The 17,862-nt window shown below is 41.6% G+C and overlaps 1 protein-coding gene across 1 annotated transcript in view; it reads right to left on the bottom strand.

Moving 5' to 3' along the window:
• ACE2 (angiotensin converting enzyme 2) overlaps window positions 1-14,074 on the bottom strand; it is a 36,221-nt gene extending 22,147 nt beyond the window's left edge. The window contains exons 1-5 of the mRNA XM_066621314.1: window positions 13,892-14,074; window positions 12,714-12,872; window positions 5,551-5,644; window positions 4,080-4,223; window positions 509-621 (exon numbers count right to left, since the gene is read on the bottom strand). Coding sequence (XP_066477411.1) covers window positions 509-621; window positions 4,080-4,223; window positions 5,551-5,644; window positions 12,714-12,872; window positions 13,892-14,074 — 693 coding nt within the window. The remainder of the gene's footprint in view (window positions 1-508; window positions 622-4,079; window positions 4,224-5,550; window positions 5,645-12,713; window positions 12,873-13,891) is intronic.
• Between the last annotated feature and the right edge of the window lie 3,788 nt (window positions 14,075-17,862).

Raw genomic sequence — 17,862 nt, 5'->3', positions numbered from 1 at the left:
AAGTGGTGAGAAGGCAGGAAGTGAGTTGGACCCACTGAGCTCTGCCAGATCCTGAACACCCTGTTGGACCAGAAGGCCTGACTTAGACTCTCTCAAGTTGACACAGACAAAATAGCTGGCACAGACTTAAGAAGCCACATTGCGGGGCTTGGGACTTCCCCCGAGGAGACCTCCAGCAGCCTCTGTGGCACCACTGTATACAGCAGTAGTCATTTTTGCGCCACTGCACCCAGCAGAGCCACTGCATTCAGGATTGGGTTGTAAGTTCCCTTGAAGTCAACAATAGTTACATTTCAATACACTTAGAAATGGAATGCCAGTGAGCTTAGTGAATAAAGTCCTCATTTTAAGAACTTTCTCACTTACAAGGATTTTGAAGTTAGAGTTCTATATTATTACTTCAGATAATTCATTTTCCTTTCTGAGCTCATGCAAGAACTGCAAAAAGTTTTGCATCAGGCCTCAGTACAGTAAAGAGAAACAAGCCCTGTTCCAACAGTGGACTTACTTGTTCAAATGTCGCCTCCACATCTCTGATCAACTCATCACGACTGTATCGATAATCCTCAGGAAAATCTACTTCATAATTTCCTCTCCAGTAATCACCATAGTCAGAATAACCTGAAAAACCAAGTCATGGAATGAGGCATCAGACTATGGGAAAGTATATTACACAAGGGAACATGGCTTTAAGTAACACTGGCCAAGTTCAACTGTGTAGCCATCAAAGAAGACCAGTGAATCCATATTTGAAATGTTATGGACTCCGTGCGACAAGGATTGTCTTCTTGTTAAAGAGGTAGCTAAATTACTGTATCCAGAAAGAGTAGCCACATTTAAGAATAATATAGAAAATTACTCAAGTTTCAGGCTGATCCATCCCCTAAAGTCAGCAAAGGGCCTCCTGCTTGTATTACTTCTGGCAGAGGCCAGAATGACAACAAGGAACAGGGCCTTCTCTGTGGCAGCACTTTTATTATGGAACTACTCTCTCCCTATGAGTCTTCCAGAGAGGAATGAAGACTTTGCTTTTCCACCTACCCTTCTCTTTTTAATTAGTTGCTTTTAGGTTTTGTGGTTATATTTGTTTAATGTTTTTAACTTGACAATTTTTTAAGATTATTACACTTTATATTTTATTTATCTTATTTTGGCACTGATTTTCTCTATGTTGTACATCACCGGGAGCATTCTGCTTATTTAGAAGGAAAGGTGGGATAGAAATCATTTAAATAAATAATAAATACTGGTTTTGATAGCATGTCATAATTACATTTAGAGAACTAGGAAAATGAGGAGAAAAGGAGGTATTTGACACTCTTAAAAACTTAAAGGTATAAGACCATCTTTTCTCATGCAATATTTCTATTAAATACTGTATAGCAGTGGTACTCAAACTTTTCCGGCCCATGGCTCCCTTGACCCCCATGGCTGTTGGCCATGACTCCCCATCAAGTTCCTGAGGGCTGGAAGTGACATCATTAAACAGGAAGTGGCCAGAAATATTAACTATATTAATATTAATTATATTAATCATATCATTGATTAAATGCAGATATTAAAAATATATTATTAATACACAGCAATATACATGCTTTATAAATGATCAGCTGCTGATCACTGTTGGAGACTGGATGCTGGAGTAGGTAGATTTTGTCTGGTCCAGGAGGACTCATTTTTTTAAACTTTGTAAGCATACCAATAGAATTGTTTTATCAAATGAACTTTCAGAACAACCAGTCTGACCAACATTACACACACACACCCCTGTAGACCCCAATCCAACTAGTCATCTCTCCCATTCTCCTTGGATAGGACTGAACCCTTTATTTATTTAATGAAATTAAGTTTTTCCAGCAGCTGGTGGGGAAAACAAAAATAGACCATGAAAATATATCAGAGCTGATAAGGGTTTGGTTAGGAAGCTGATTTGTCTCCTATACTAGGAGATGCACAGCTCAATCCTATGCATGTCTACTCAGAAGTAAGTCCCATTAGAGTCAATGGGGCTTACTCCCAGGAAAGTGTGGATAGGATTGGGCTGGTAATCACTTCATCAATGGATGATAAGTATTCCCTTCAAATAGCAAGATTCATCACTTTAAAAATACAGCTTCTCCTCTTCAGTCAAACAAGAAGATGAATAAATCACTTTAAAAACTGTTCCCTTCTGCTCCTGGCCAAGTAAAGTGTGTGCATGTCTTCCCCCCCTTTGCCAACTGCATGGAAGCAACTTTAAGAGCCCTGGTGACTGGTAAAATAGGAAGCATTTTATTTGGGAAGGGGGAGGAAAGTGGGAAGATTTGGAGATCGAAAGGGGGGAGTGGAAGAGGGAGGGGTTGAAAAGAGAGATTTCACTTAGATGAGAAGCGATCCCAGGCTGGGAACTAGGAACCAACCAGACAAGGATCAAGGAGGGTTTCTTTCTGACGGTCAGCAAGGGCAAGGACTGCAAACTGAGCATACTCGGTATTTGCCAACTGGAGGGTTGGAGCCGAAGAGGACACAGAAGGCGGCAGCCTCAGAGAGGAGGGAGAAGAGGGTGGGCGGCAGCAGCCACTCTCGCAGAGACTCTCGGAGGGAGCAGCTGAGCAACTCCCATTTCTTCTGCTTTAAAAAAAAAGCAGAGAAGAGATTATGAGAAGACCAAAAAATAGGTCTTTATGAAGAAGATATAAGTTTTGATAAAATATTTTTGATTGATGAGGGGAAATATATAACAAAAATGTACAATTTTCTCCTGGAGATAAGAATGGAGGATGAGACAGTTAAAGATGCAATGGTGCGTTGGGCAAAAAATTTTGGATATAATATACTGATGGACGTCTGGAACCAAATTTGGAATACAAACATTAAGATAACTAAAGCAGTGTCTTTTAAAGAGAATTTATATAAAATGTTTTATAGATGGTATTTAACGCCAGAGAAATTAGCAAAAATGTACTCTGGGTTATCAAACAAGTGTTGGAAATGTAATGAGGTTGAAGGAACCTTTTATCATATGTGGTGGACATGTGAAAAAGCAAAGAAATACTGGAAAATGATACATAAACTGTTGCAAGAGATATTGCATTGCGTATTACCATTCAAACCAGAAATATTCCTCCTGAATGTGACATCAGAAATTAAAGATCAATGTAAGAAACACCTTATCATACATATTGTTACAGCGGCAAGAATATTGTTTGCGCAAAAATGGAAATTTACAGATGTGCCAACTAGAGAAAATTTAATAGATAAAATTTATGAAATAGCAGAAATGGAAGTTTTAACAGAAAGAATGAAAGAAAAAGAGTAAGAAATTATTGGAAGTTTTTTTATGATTGGATAGATAATTTTAGTTAAACAATACTGAGTGTTTCGCTAAATTTAATTTTTTAAATTGATAAATATGATAGCCTTTGTACTGATGATTATGTTGTTTTTTTGTTAACTGAATGATGCATGTTGGAATCTAGGGCCAATACCCTCATGTGTAACCTGTGTTGTACCTGACCTAAGTATAACCCATTTCCTTTCCTGTATCTGTAATAAATAAATAAATAAATAAATAAAAAGCAGAGGAGGTGAAAGGGCTCTGACCAGGAATGGTGGTGTGACTGTGTCGCTGCGAGAGGACAACCTGCGCCTCCCCTGAGCGTTCGTGGCGCCTCCACAGGGAGCTGTGCCTCACAGTTTGAATAACACTGCTGTATAGCCATAATTTGATTTGAGAGAAATAACAGATATATTTTTAATTTCCTGTTGTTCATCATGGGAATAAGAGGAACTTAATACAAGTTCCACCAGTCTAATGTCTCCTGATATCCAACTGATTAATCTTGCCTAACATTCATGGTCTGTTTTGTCTTGGAGTTGGATGGTCTTATATAATCTTAATGCAAAGTGGATATGATGTAACACAATGAAAGAATATATGAATTTATATATATCAGTCATACATATTTTTCTATTATCAGTTTTCTATTATCAGTCATACATATCCCCAAAAGGTGATGCATATGACATTGCATAAGGAGAAGTATTACAGGCTGTGCTGTCTTGAAAACTAAATGAAAAACAGTGTGATTGTAGCTTACCGTTCATTCTTGCAGCCTCATTCTTCAGTTCAACATAACCTTCATATAAAGGTCTCATTTTCTGGCCAATGTCAGCTCTCCAACCTTGCCAAGCCCACAGTCTCTCAGAGTAATCAGTGCTGTCGGCCATGATGACGTCCAGACCTGACATAATAAAATCAGGATCATACCCATTTAAAATTGGGATTTGCCTATATAGTGGCAGACTCTCAGCTATATAAAGCATTGATTCCGTGTACCACCTCAAATGACATGTCTATGCATCAGTGGTGAATGATGGTCAGTCTGGTCATGGATAGCAATTGTGTCCTGCAAGCAGTAGAATTACGTAATTTCTGCTCAAAGTTGCATAAATGCAACAGTGATCAAATGTGTACACCTGTGGCCTGGGCAGAAATGGGTTAATTACTAAAATCATGTGCTAAAATCGAACAGAAGCAACCCCCTTCCTGTTCTATTTCCTTATTTAGTAAACTTTCATCAATGCCTGAAATGATATAAAATGTTAGAAACATATAAATTAATCCATTTCTGCCCAGCCCACAGGTGTACATATTTGAACCCTGTTGTGTATATGCAATGTTGGGCAGAAACAACTTAAACCAGCAAAAAGTGCATTCTGAGAACTTGTTCACACATAGCTCAGCAACAAACCCAGGTTTGTTATTGAGTGTACAGTACACTCAATAAGGAGCTGCAGCCAATCCTGGTTCTCCAATGAGTTTGCCTGAATAATGAATGTGTTTCCAAACACATTTGTTTCATTCATATGTTACATTTTTACAAAATCCAATGGACAGACAAACTACACCAGGGATGTCAAACTTATTTTCATACAGTGGGCCGAATAGCATTCATGGAGCTTACTGAGAGTTGGAAGTGACATCATTAAGGGCACAATCCTAACTCCTTATGTCAGTGCTTTCCAGCACTGACTTAAGGGCAATGCAGCTCTGAGGTAAGGGAACAAACATTCCCTTATTTTGAGGAGGCCTCTGTGAGTGCCACCCAACTTCAGGATACAGCACATGTCCCATTGGCACTGCTATGCCAGTGCTGGAAAGCACTGACATAAAGGGTTAGGATTGTGCCCTAAGCAGATGATGGTCAGAAATAAGCACTTTGTTCTCACATAGAAACTCATTAGCTGCAAATGACAGAAGAGTAAATGAGCAAATCTTGTTCATATTTTCAAGATATGTAAGAGGCTACCAGGCTGGGGGAGTGCAATTATAATGGGAGCCAGATAAATTACTTCTAGGGGCTGCATTCGGCCTGTGGGCCTTATGTTTGACACCCCTGAATTACACATTATGTGTAATGAGTGCTTTGGCCTTACTTTGTGTTTTTTTCCCCTTTACATAATATGTAGGGTACAGTGGAAACCCCACACACTGGTGGATGGTAGGGGGGGTTTTAATACTAGGAAGAGAGTGGACCTGACTAGGTGATGTTCATTCTTTTATTATACCTGGTTCCAGGGGTAAGCAGCTGGCAGGATCGTCTGGCTTACACACAGTCCCAGTACTGTAGATGGTACTCATTTTATTTAAAATAGTGTTCAGCTGCAATTTAAACAGAAGACATGCTATTGAGAAGTCAAAACATTCTTTTTCCAGAAGGCAGAGGCCTGAATCCTGCAACTAGATGAGCAGCTGTTAAAATATACTCCAATGGATAAATACTGTATAGCAAAGTTGCAAGCTCGTAACAGTACTGGCCTGCCTGTCAATAGTCATTGCCTCTAGGTAGGACGTCAGCAGCATGAAACCAAATAAGACTGAACTCTCTTCCGGTTTATAAACGTTTTCCTGCCTGGTTGGCTTGAGAGGACCCTCATTTGCCATCTGTAACCAAGCAAGTAGCCCAAGTTCCCCAGGACTGGTCAGCTGCTGCACATTCCCCCCAGCCATTTGACAATGGAGAGGACAGAGTTGTTGCTTACTGTTGCCACTGCTCACTGCTGTCAGAATGTCAGGGTGTTCCAGCACAGGGCTTTACCACATGGTCTCCAGCCACCTGGTGCTAGTGCGGCTAGGTTTGGATCCAGAGTTCTCTCCCATTTGTGAAGAGTATCTTCTACTCAAAGAAAGACTGTTTTACAGTCCTCTGCTTTGCTCTTGCCACCGGGAATTACTCTTCTGGAGAAGGGGTGGGCCAGCTGACACAGTAGGTTGAAGCACCCTGCAAAACTTGGTGCTGTGCTGCCCTGTAGCTACACTACTGGTTGTGGGTCAGTTCCAACAGCTATTTTTCTGTCACTGTCAGGGTTCACTGGTTTCATCCCACTGCAACTTCTCGTAATTAGAATAAGAAACAGCAAAAGGTTTTGCAGTATCTTAAAGATGAGCAATTTCATATCATTGCTAATTGTGATATTCATAATTAGATGTTTCCAACAGATATAATGCAGTTTAAAAAAAAAAAATCTGCCTTGCAAAGGGCAAGATACAATAAAAATAATATTGTTGGCAACCTTCAGTCTCAAAAGACTATGGTATTGCACTCTCAAAGGTGGTTCTGGAACAGTGTCTAGTATGGCTGAAAAGGCCAATTCGGGAGTGACAATCCCTTCCACACTAAGAGCAAGTGCAGTCTGTCCCTGGTCTGTCTCCTTGGCTATGAGCCTTCCTTCTTTGCCTCTTAGCCTCAGACTGTTGGCCAAGTGTCTCTTCAATCTGGGAAAGGCCATGCTGCACAGCCTGCCTCCAAGCAGGCCGCTCAGAGGCCAGGGTTTCCCACTTGCTGAGGTCCACTCCTAAGGCCTTCAGATCCCTCTTGCAGATGTCCTTGTATCGCAAGATATATGAAAAATATTAAGAAAAATAATATATGTCTAGTCTATGATGTTTATACGCCAGTAAAATGGTAAAGTCCTGATTTGGCACGTCCAACCAGCCTCACCCCAGTGGCACTGCCATTGCTCTTGTCCCAGATGCAAGTAGTGTGTGCTCCTTGTGTGGCAACATGCAGAATTCCCAAAGAAAAAGTCTCTAGAAAAGAAAAAATCTCTACCAGTTCCATATAGCTGTTGAGGAGCAAATAACTATAGATTTATATTTAAAGTGCTAACTTTTGTATAGATTAGAAGATCTTTCTGGCAATTGTGCTTCCTTGGGCGGGCTCCTAACACAATCGATACCAAAGGTTTTTTGATCAGCCCACCCACCCCCACCACAGGATGCAGCACTACCCATTTTGGTGCAGCTGCATGCTATGGTAGGAAAAACCATAGGACTGGGCTGTTAGACAATACTGTACAAGCCACACACCCCCATTAGGGGCAGAATTGTGCATAGCTTATTCTCCCTTCTAGAATACCATTTCTGTTCATCTGGTCATGTGGGGGTGGTTCATCTGCATTGACCCCTCACAAGAGGTCTAATACTGTTTTAAAGTAGATGGTGTGTGATAGTGTGTGAGGTTCATGTGCATTGACCCCTCACAAGAGGTCTAATACTGTTTTAAAGTAGATGGCGTGGTTGGTGTGTGAACCACCAACCAAGGGGTGGTTTGGGCAGTTTTGGTTAAATTAGACCTATGAGAACAACTAACCAGCCATGAAACCATTACCAGCATATAATGAGTCTGTGTAATGTGTGATGGAGTTGATGCAACTCCATCTGCTGTCCAGAGGGGGCAGGATGCTGTCCAGAAGGGTCAAGCTATGGCCCAGTGACTCTGACCTTTCTACCTGTTCTTTCGGTGATCCTTGTGGGGTGTGGCCCTAACCCTTTATCCTTCCCTTCTCCTCTGAGCACTTCCTCTTGTCCTCTGACCACCGACCTGTTAAGATGGGGCACACCAGGGCTCTGATGCTCAGGCTATCTTGAGCACAAGGCATGCAGGGCGAGGCAGCTCCAAGGCCTTGCTATCTCTAAATGTTAGCTGAACCTCTGATCCTAATCAGATGCTGTAAATATACACTCAGTGGAACTGTAAGTAAATAACTTCCTTTTGAGCAACTTTAACAAGCCATTGCCTCTTTGTCTTTTTTATTGATTAGCAGTCAGCTGGGTGGGGTGATACCCAAAGGGGGGGGGGTCTGCTGCTTAAGCTACTCTGCTTCCCCCCAAAGAGGAAACTGTTTTTAATTTCCTCCAACAATGTGTCAGGGAATTATTCCATTTTCAAGACTGAGGGCTAAACTATCTTGATATTTAAAGCACTGTCAGCCCTGACAGACTTAAGTTTTCCTTCATTAATAGGAACTGGATTGGCAGAGGCCTTAAGGATCAGAACCACTGCAGGTGTAGGGGGGTGTAGGTGTCCTAGGGGAGCCCTATCTATGAGGAGCCCTAGAGGAGGCCAATCCAGCTGCTATTAACTGAAGACAGTACTATTATTAACCCTGTCAGGGCTAATGAAACTTTAAATGTCAAAGAACAAACATATCAATAGGCCCTTCAGGGGAGACAGTATGTGAAGCTATGAACTTTAAACTTCCCAGCTATTTTTAAAAAATGTGTTTTAAATTAAAGCTATGTGGGAGCCAACTGGAATACATTATGAAGAAACACAATGACAATCTTCATTATCTCTTTAAGCAGGAAAAGCCCTTTTCAATCTCCCAATGTGAAAACAGCAGAGGACTTTGTTCTCAAATGACACGGAATTGCCGTTGTCAGGCAAGAACCATCACAGAGAGTGTCAGCCCTGAGCAGTAATTTTGCTGTAATTACATGAAACACAAAAGTCTGCAAGAACAAACAGGTGCTGTGTTTGTCATACAAAAAACAATGCATAGGCAGGATGATTTCTGTATGGGTGTCACTCCTTTAGGGGAACATATTCTCAGTTCTCTGTGGAAGTTGGCCCAGTGCAATACTTTAACTACTATACAAATTGGCCCTGTTTTAATAACTTTTTTTTTAAAAAAAGCATCTGATTCTTAACCTCCTGTTTCAAAATATCTGCCATTCACAACCATGCTTCAGGCTATTGTAGGGGTGCCTTAGTTTAACCCATTTCTGCCCAGCCCACAGGTGTATACATTTTATCTGTTGCGTATATGCAATGTTGGGAAGAAATGGCTTTTAAAAAGAAGAAAGTGAGATTAATGAGATGTTTTTAAATAAATACAATATTATGGTCCCCATGCTACCAATTAGGAGGCAGGCATTTCCACAGAATATGACTAAAGCACATTATTTTCTATTCATTTTTCACATTTTTATACCGCCCTTCCTCTGAGGAGCTGAGGGTGGTTTGCATGGTTCCTTCCCTTCTCTTGTCCTCAAAACAACTCTGTGAGGTATGGGTTAGGCTGAAAGATAGTGACTGGCCCAAGGTCACTTACATATTTCAATTTAACTGATTTGTTACAGTGGGAATTAATGAATTCTTCTACTATGGCAAAATATAATACAGGACATGAATTGACTGAGTCGGAGAATATCCTTGCCATACTTTCTGTGCCAAGCTATAAATGTGGGTAAAAATATCCCTCTAAGTACATCGTGAAATGAAAAACTGACAACCTAAGAGAAGAAATTCCACAAGCAATTGGTCTGACCAGGACTTCCAACAGGGAAAAAAGAGAGAATGTGGAGAAAAATGAAGGGATTCATTCCCAAAATGCCCTGCTGCCTGGTTAAGACTAACACAACAGGCAGAGGACTTCCCTGAAGCCAGAGGTAAAGGAGAGGATCCCTGGGATTTCTGGACACCATAGGACTTGCTAGCCAAGGAAGATCCACCAGTTCCACAACCCAGCACCCACAAATGTGTGTAGCATACTTGGTCTGAAGAGGGGCTATCTCATAGACTAAAGATCACCAACATCTATCTGTGAACAGGAAGAATGTTTCGGGGATACTATAAGGGAAGTGGGCAACCTCCTGGGTGGCACAAGGTAACAATAAATCTCTATAGTATACAGCATCTCTCTGGTCATTAGCTGTCACTTTTGGGGCTCCTTTTTTGGTCTCCCAACAAGTTAGATGTTATACCCCAACCCTGTGACATGGACCTACTTTCTTGGGATGATTCTCAGTGGACCGAGGTGCTTACAGTGCTCTCACCCTTTTAAAATGCATTCTTCTCCATGCCTACAAGATGCACTCCAGACATGAATTTCACCCTTCAGCTGAAACTGACCATCATCCAACAACTCAGTCCTTGTTACCCTGGCTACATGGGGAAAGGTTTAAATACACCATTTAGGGCACAATCCTCACCCCTTATGTCAGTGCTTTCCAGCACTGGCATAGGGTGCCAATGGGACGTGTGCTGCATCCTGCAGTTGGATGTCACTCACGGAGGCCTCCTCACAGTAAGGGAATGTTTGTTCCCTTACCTCAGAGCTGCATTGCCCTTATGTCAGTGTTGGAAAGCACCGACATAAGGGATTAGGACTGCGCCCTAAAACATTTAAATGGTGTATTTGGGTATATATGAGGCCAGGGCCTCATAGATATTTCCTGTAGAATTCTCTCCCCTTGGAAGGTACCCATTCCATGGTTGTGCAATCAGATCTCACTTGTTTCCTATTCATGAAAAAATGGACCCCACATGGTTAGGTTAACTTTGAAAGGGCCTTTGGTTGACCTACATAGTTAGACTTTGAATCACTGAACATCTTGGAAAGAACACGGTATTTTAAAATACAAGTTCTTTAAACAAGACTTGTTTACTCAAGCTAGTAAACAAGCACATTCACCACTTTTCCCCTGCTTACCTTGTTGAATTATCAGACAAGGAACAGTCATGAAAATGTTATAACAGTATTTCCAAGTTAATTGCATAGATGATTTAGACTTTTCTCATCCTCCATCCCAATCATTTCTTTACTCTAATCTGAATATGTCAACCTTGATAAGTCCTGTTGAGCAGGATTTGTGTGTGATGTGTGTCTGAGAGTGCATGCACATGCTGGAGTTTGTGAGTTTATGTATGTATAGATAATGGTGTGTGTAAGTACCTCTGTGCCTTTCTCCTGGCAGCCCTGCCTTGATCCTTTCATTGATTTCAAAGAGTTAAGTATTGGTTAATTCTCTTTTAATATGCAACCATAAATTTATCCTGTAATAAATTTTGAATGAATTAACTCATGGTCTGCACATGATTTTCACCCTTAATTGTGAATCCTAACTTCACACCTACATAAAGGACTATGAGACAAACTTGACGATTTTCAGATGCAGCTTCATCAGTGGTAGTGCTGCAGAGATAGGGGAAAGCTCTTCCCTTCTGAATATTGCTCAGATCTCTTAAAAGGGACACATCTTGGAATATACTCATCCTAAATATGAGATTATTGAAGCTGTAGCCCCTTGCACATTTATCTAGGGTAAGTCCTATTTAATCCAGTATGGGGTTTACTTTGAAGTAATCATGCATGAAATTGGGCTGTAAGTAAATGTAAAAGCAAGCATATTGAGGAGAAAAAAAAGTTTATTGTCACTGTGCAACTTATGTCAACTTTGTTTTAAATTAGTCCCTAATATGATTGTGAATCTTGCATTCACTGAGCTACATTTGATTTATTTTCCAAACTCTCTCTGGCATTAATGGTATTCATACGTGACATTTAAAATATCTGAAGTGCACAAATGCATTTTTACAGTTGCACAGAAAATGACATAAATACTAAAATTAGTATGATCAGTAAACATGCATAGGATCAGTATGACATTCAGTATAAATGTTTACTTTGGCGTAAGTCAAATGGGAGTCAAATGGGCTGATTCCTGAGAAAGGGTGCATAATGACTGCATGTTTAACATGTAGTTCTGTGTGTTCTTCCTTTACAGGAAGCCCCATTGAGCTCAGTGGGACTTCTCAGTCAAACATGCCTGGGACTGGGCTATAAAACAACCCTCACCATTCAGGTTTTTGGGTGGTTGTTCTTTTAAAAACAAAATGATGGACTAAAATTCTACAGCATCACAGCCCAATCCTATGCATGTCTACTCAGAAGTAATTTCCATTAGAGTCAATGGGGCTTACTCCCAGGGAAGTGTGGATAGGATTGGCCTGTCACTTGCTTGTGGTTTCGTGACTTGTCTTATCATCTAATCTAGAAATACCCTGTTTCCCCAAAAATAAGACCTGCCCTGAAAATAACACCTAGTGTGTTTTTTGAGAATTGCTGAAATATAAGACCTACCCCAAAAATAAGACCTAGTTGTGATCAGGGCCGGGAGGGGCGGAAGGGGTCCTTGGGTGGGGGCGGGTAAACAACGTAACCAGGAACGCTGAAGTTCCATGCGCGCCACCTAGGAAGCGCCTGCTGTGCTACCTTGGGAAGAGGACGCTGAGGAGGAGCTGAGGTGGGAAGCAGCAAGCAAGGCAGCCTGCATACTGGGCTCTGAGGCTCTCCACACTTTCCAGGGAGTAAGTCCCATTAACTATAAAAGGACTGACTTCTGAAAAAATAAGACCTACCCTGAAAATAAGACATAGTGTGTTTTTTTGAGCCAAAAAATATAAGACAGTGTCTTATTTTGGGGGAAACACGGTATGTATGACCTCATATAATTGCACTAGCCATTTTTACATTCACAGCAAAGTAAACATTTTAAGTTTTAATATATGTTACTAGGGTGAATGATGAACAGGAGCATTTGTAATTGGCACCTACAATGGACTAATTTCAACATGGAGAAAGCCTACAGATACACGACAACATACTTGGCTGTATTTTTCCGGAGACAGCACTGAGGATCCCTTGTCCTGAAGAGACTGAAGTTGGAGTTTGATCATATTATCTGATATGCTATTCAGATTGAAATTACTGGCATTGTTGGAGGCTTCTTCATAAAATACTGACCACCTGGAGCCTGCTTCATTCTGAAAAAGATTCATTTAAATTCTGAATTATTGATTTGCAAGGAAACATAATATGCATCGAATGTTGGACTAGACTTGTGGTCAGATCCAGTAGAGCTTTACGTATGAAATATAATTAATAGAATTTCACTCTCCCAACATGGATCTCAGTACCTCTGGAGTAAACAGTGAAGTAATCACTCCTGCAGATTTTAACAGACTGGTGAAAATCCAAACTCTTTTGCAGCTCTCCAAAAGGAGCTCAACAAACCAGCTGAATGGGCAACAAAATGGCAAGTAAGATTCAATGTCAAGTAAGCATACAACGATGCACACTGGAGCAAAAATCTTTTGCAGCCCAATTCTATCTGCAAAGCTCCACCGGCTTGCTTGTGAATTCCACTGGCAGATATTATTCTTAACCCAGAAAAAGTCATAGTTCCCACTGAAAGCAATCAAATGAGACTAAACAATAAGCCAGGACTAACAAGCCCTTTTGGGGAACTAAGGTCACAATCCTACACACTCATACACGGGAGTAAATCCCATTGAGCTAAATAGGATTATTCATATTTGCTGGATGGTGCCCACCTGCTACTGCAAAGATGAGATTTATCCCTGATCTTTAGAGGGTGAGAAGGAAGGTGGAACAGGAAAATATGGCTAAGATATTTCTAATAGTTTGGGTAGTAAGGGCTTATTCCATATATGGGAATCTGAAAGATACACTATTATGAAAAGTCATCGCAGAATTCTACCTTGGTATAACGTGTGCATTACTGATTATCCAAGAGATTTTTTTCTGGGAATATTCATTTTTGTTGTCTGTCCTGAATAGGACACCATTTCATATCATGTAAGCCATAAACATAAGAATCATGTTGATAGGTTTTGGGGCCCGTATCTCTGTCTAACATTCAAAACTTGTCTCTGAAAATGCCCAGTTCTTCATCTTATTCATTGCTCCATCTCATTTCTATGACTCTAGTTTTATGTTGACAAATCTAAGATAATAACAAATGGTTATCAAAAGTACCCACCATCTTCCTGGCATTTTCGTCTGTGATGTTGGTATTATAATCCCATGAAGCGAGTGAGCTTTCATAAGACAGGTCTTCTGCACGTCTGTTAAATTCTGCCAAAAACTGGACTGCCTGTTGGGCCACATCCTGTGTGACAGCCAGAAGAGCCAAGCTCCAAACCAAACAGAGGTGGACCAACATACTTCCTCCTAGGCCAAGAAGTGCTAGATGAGTGGGGCTCCTTCAAGAAGACTTCCTTATCAGGGTTTGTCTCACCAGCCTCTGTACATAGGTTGAACATGGGAAAAGAGGCAGAATCCAATTCACTCTGCTTTTTATAGTTTTAATGCTGCAAAAGGAAAAAAAAACTAGATTTTTTTTTAAAAGTCGAATAAGCAAAGTAAATAATTAACTTTGACGAAACATAATTGCCTATAATATTTTATGACTTTCATTTGAAAGGCTTTTACTTGTAGTTAATATTTCCCCAGCATCCTGTCAATGATAGAGCTGGTTATTATCTATAGTGTCAGATCTTCTGAGTGGAGAACTGAATTTTTTAAAACAGATTTGTGAGAATATAGTAAGACTGGAAGGGTATGGCTACATCATGATGGGTTTCTACATCAAATGAGCTACATCGAATCAACATGTGAACTTCAGCTTTCCTTACCACTTCACTGTTAGCTGAGTGACCTCTCTTCCTGTTTCTTCTCAGAGTTCTACCCTCTGTCTTTCCCCCCTCTCCATTCCTCTGCAAACCCTGCTTTCCTTGGCCTGCAGCCTGCTGAGACTGTACTATTTCAGTGGACTTGTTATGTCTCCATTCAGATCTAGTGACAAACCATGGTTTGTAGTTATGTGCAAGAGCCTTGGGTTCACTGCTTTCTCCTCCCTGTTTGTCTTTCTTTATGCACAAGGAGAGGAGTTTAATGTTTCCATCCACTGTTTGTAATAGAACATGGTTTCCCATTTCGACCAGGAAACTATGGTTTGCACAGTTTCATAGAAGGACATAGCTAATTAACAAATAATGATATTAGATCCTGGTTCACTATCCTAGTTTGTTAACAAACCACTGTTTCCCATATTTACATGAAATGAGAAACTTTAAATTTTCCCTTTTCATATGTTGGGGGGCAGAAGAGTATATAAACCTAAGCCTCATACCTGTTCATGCACATAATGCTGGTTTCTTGTTACATCTGAACCAATCTGGGGAAGAACAGCAAATAAATTCCCAGGCTTCAGAGGTCCAGTTAGGCTGGCTGGAAAACAATAAAAGATGGGAAGCACAAAATCTGTAAAAGTAATCCAAAGCCTCTGGGGTAGCGAATTTCAGCCACTGTGCTGTGAATGGTACACAGGTGTGCCACAGGAGTTTGGGAGAGGTTGATTTATTAACATGGCCATTGAGGGGGGGCAGGTGAGATCCCAGCCAGCAGTGCAGTATCTTTGTCAATTGTCAAAAAAACTGATGGTTTTGACTTGACAATTTTAGTGCCTTCTCAGTTTGCTGAGAGATGAAAAGGGTTGAAAATCGCTGCTTTGGGGGAAAAGGTGCAGGATGTCCCCTAGCTTCAAATGAGCCCAAGGAACTTCTGTAGGATGTATCCCAAGCTTCTGGGGAGAGTGAACTATCACTGTCCCAGGCTTTGGAGGGCCTGACAGGCTGCATTTCAGAAATGAAACGGGGGAAGTTTACTGAGGCTGCTGAAGTTTCTGAAAGTCTAGGAGGACAGAAAAGTAGCCTCAATACCCCCCCCCCTTTTCATTTCTGGTTTTGAAACCCTAGAACCCACCCACTCCCCAGAGGGGGAGAGCCACGAAAACCAAATAGTCTGTATTTGTCAAATTCTGTATTTGTCAAATCTGTATTTGTCAAATAGTCTGTATTTGTCAAATTCAGGCAAGGGAAAACCAAGCCCCACAATACAAAAAGTCTAAAAGTCTTCAACAATACCAACCTGGGAAGGGAGGGGGATTGCAGCCCCATCCTGGCCTCTCTGCCTCAACGATCCAACCTGCAGCTGGTGGATCGCAGACAGGCAACTGGTTCATGGACCACATTTTAAGCATCACTATTTTAAGCCATCTACAGGGCACCACTGCATTTACACTATGGTTGCATCACTCTCCCTCACAAACGCCAAGCATGAATCTGAAGCCACACAAAACAGGTTTGGCTGGGACCCCATTATTCTCTCTGTGTTTCATCTGATCCCCACAAAGCACTTCCCCAAAGGCAAAGTCCCCATGCATTTTCCAAGGGAAGCTGGCCTGACTCACATGTGACCAGCATGAGCCCAGCTGCTGCTCGGTGAGATTGCTGACCTACCCATTCCAATCAGGCCCCTATGGCTTTGCAAACTCCATGACAGACAATGACCAATGGCTGCAGCCAGACCTCATTGGCACCTGTGACTTGGTTGTCTACCTCAGGGTAGGACTGTGAGGTGAAGGTGCTCTCTGCTCCCAGGGTCTGTAGTATCTGAACTCTGTGACTTGTTGGGTTCTGAGGGGAGGGGGCACTCCTCACTGATCACGAGGCCTGTGTTTTCTGCTACCATGGTATATGGTGGGCAGTGCAAGGGGAAAGTGAGTACCTTGTTAGGTAGGACAAGTCTCTTCACTGGCTCAAACCTGTCTTGCTCAGCTTCCATCTTGTGACATGTGCAGGAGCCACCAGCATGTTCTTTTACCTGAATGCTGTTGAGGCTCCCCTTGTGACTTGTCCTGGTGTCTCCCTGAGAAAAGGTTCCTTACAGCTGGCAGTTTCCCCAAGGTGACTTGAATCCTTTCCACTGAGCTGCCTGCTTTCAGGGGAACTGTCTTTGTACTTGTGCTCTGGTCTGCACAAACGATATTCCTTAAATCAGTGGTCTTCTTCTTGAGAAGCTGATTGGGAAGCCATCAAAAGTGGCAGCAGGCTGGGCCTCAGGTGACACCCCCTCATGTGATACTCTGGCATGACACCCAGGGCATATTGCCCCTCTTCTTTCTATAGAAAAAAAGTGTGTACTGGCCTGTTAGCTAACTTTTGACTGTTTGGGGATAGAGGATCCCTTCCCTGCTAAGCCCCAAAGAAAGTAGTTGTAGCAGGCAGCTATGAGAGACCCCTAAGAAAAGTCTGGTTGGCCTTGTCTCACTTATAGGTATTATTCCAGACCAGTTCTGAGAGTTACAAGAGCATGAGATCACTCTGAACAATCACTGGTTCATGACAGCCTTCCACAGAGAAATCTCCCTATAGTGAGAACTATGTCTGATACACAATTCCTGAATTCAACAGATGGAAACACTTGTATTAACAGTGCATATTTATTCACAGTTCTTAAAAACCAACAAGGTGCATCCCAGGTTATATGGAAGACACAGTCCTTGTCCAAGGGGTTTACAACTGGAAAGGGCAAGGCACGCACAATACGTATAAAAGGAGAGAGATACAAGCAGGTTTTTTAAGAATGCACAGGCAATCTTGCAATTCCCCATTCTTTCCTCTTCTTTATCTCCACTGGACACCAGTATATGGACTGTCACTGCTTCCTCTTACTCTTTGACTCCCTCAATCTTCCACCTGTTTACCCCCCTGAGTACTAGCCAATAGGTGGCCACAACAATAACATGTACACATGTCTACTGCATCAGTGATGGAGCTGCATTTTTTGTAGTAATTTTGAAAGACTACAGAAACCTGCAAACCAGTTTGACCAGAGCGCGCAATGACAAATACCCCATAGAATAATCTCTTTAACACTCTTTGAAACACTATTGCCTGAAAACACAAAACAATCAGCATCTTGAGAACTGGTTTGAAGCTTGGTTTGCAGCTGCCTGTGAGAACTTGGTGGGTGTGAGAGCCAGGATAATGACTGCCCTATGAAGGGAGCAGGTTGGTCAATGAAGAAATGGAGGGTTCTATGAGAATTCCTCATAGAACAGTACTTGTAAAACCTCATGGAAAAATGGGTTTACGTTCAGCCTACCTA

This window comes from Tiliqua scincoides, chromosome 3 (assembly GCF_035046505.1).
Source record: "Tiliqua scincoides isolate rTilSci1 chromosome 3, rTilSci1.hap2, whole genome shotgun sequence".
Classification (NCBI taxonomy): domain Eukaryota; kingdom Metazoa; phylum Chordata; class Lepidosauria; order Squamata; family Scincidae; genus Tiliqua; species Tiliqua scincoides.
The sequence above is the reverse complement of the archived record's forward strand: the minus strand, read 5'-3'. Positions and strand labels throughout refer to the sequence as shown.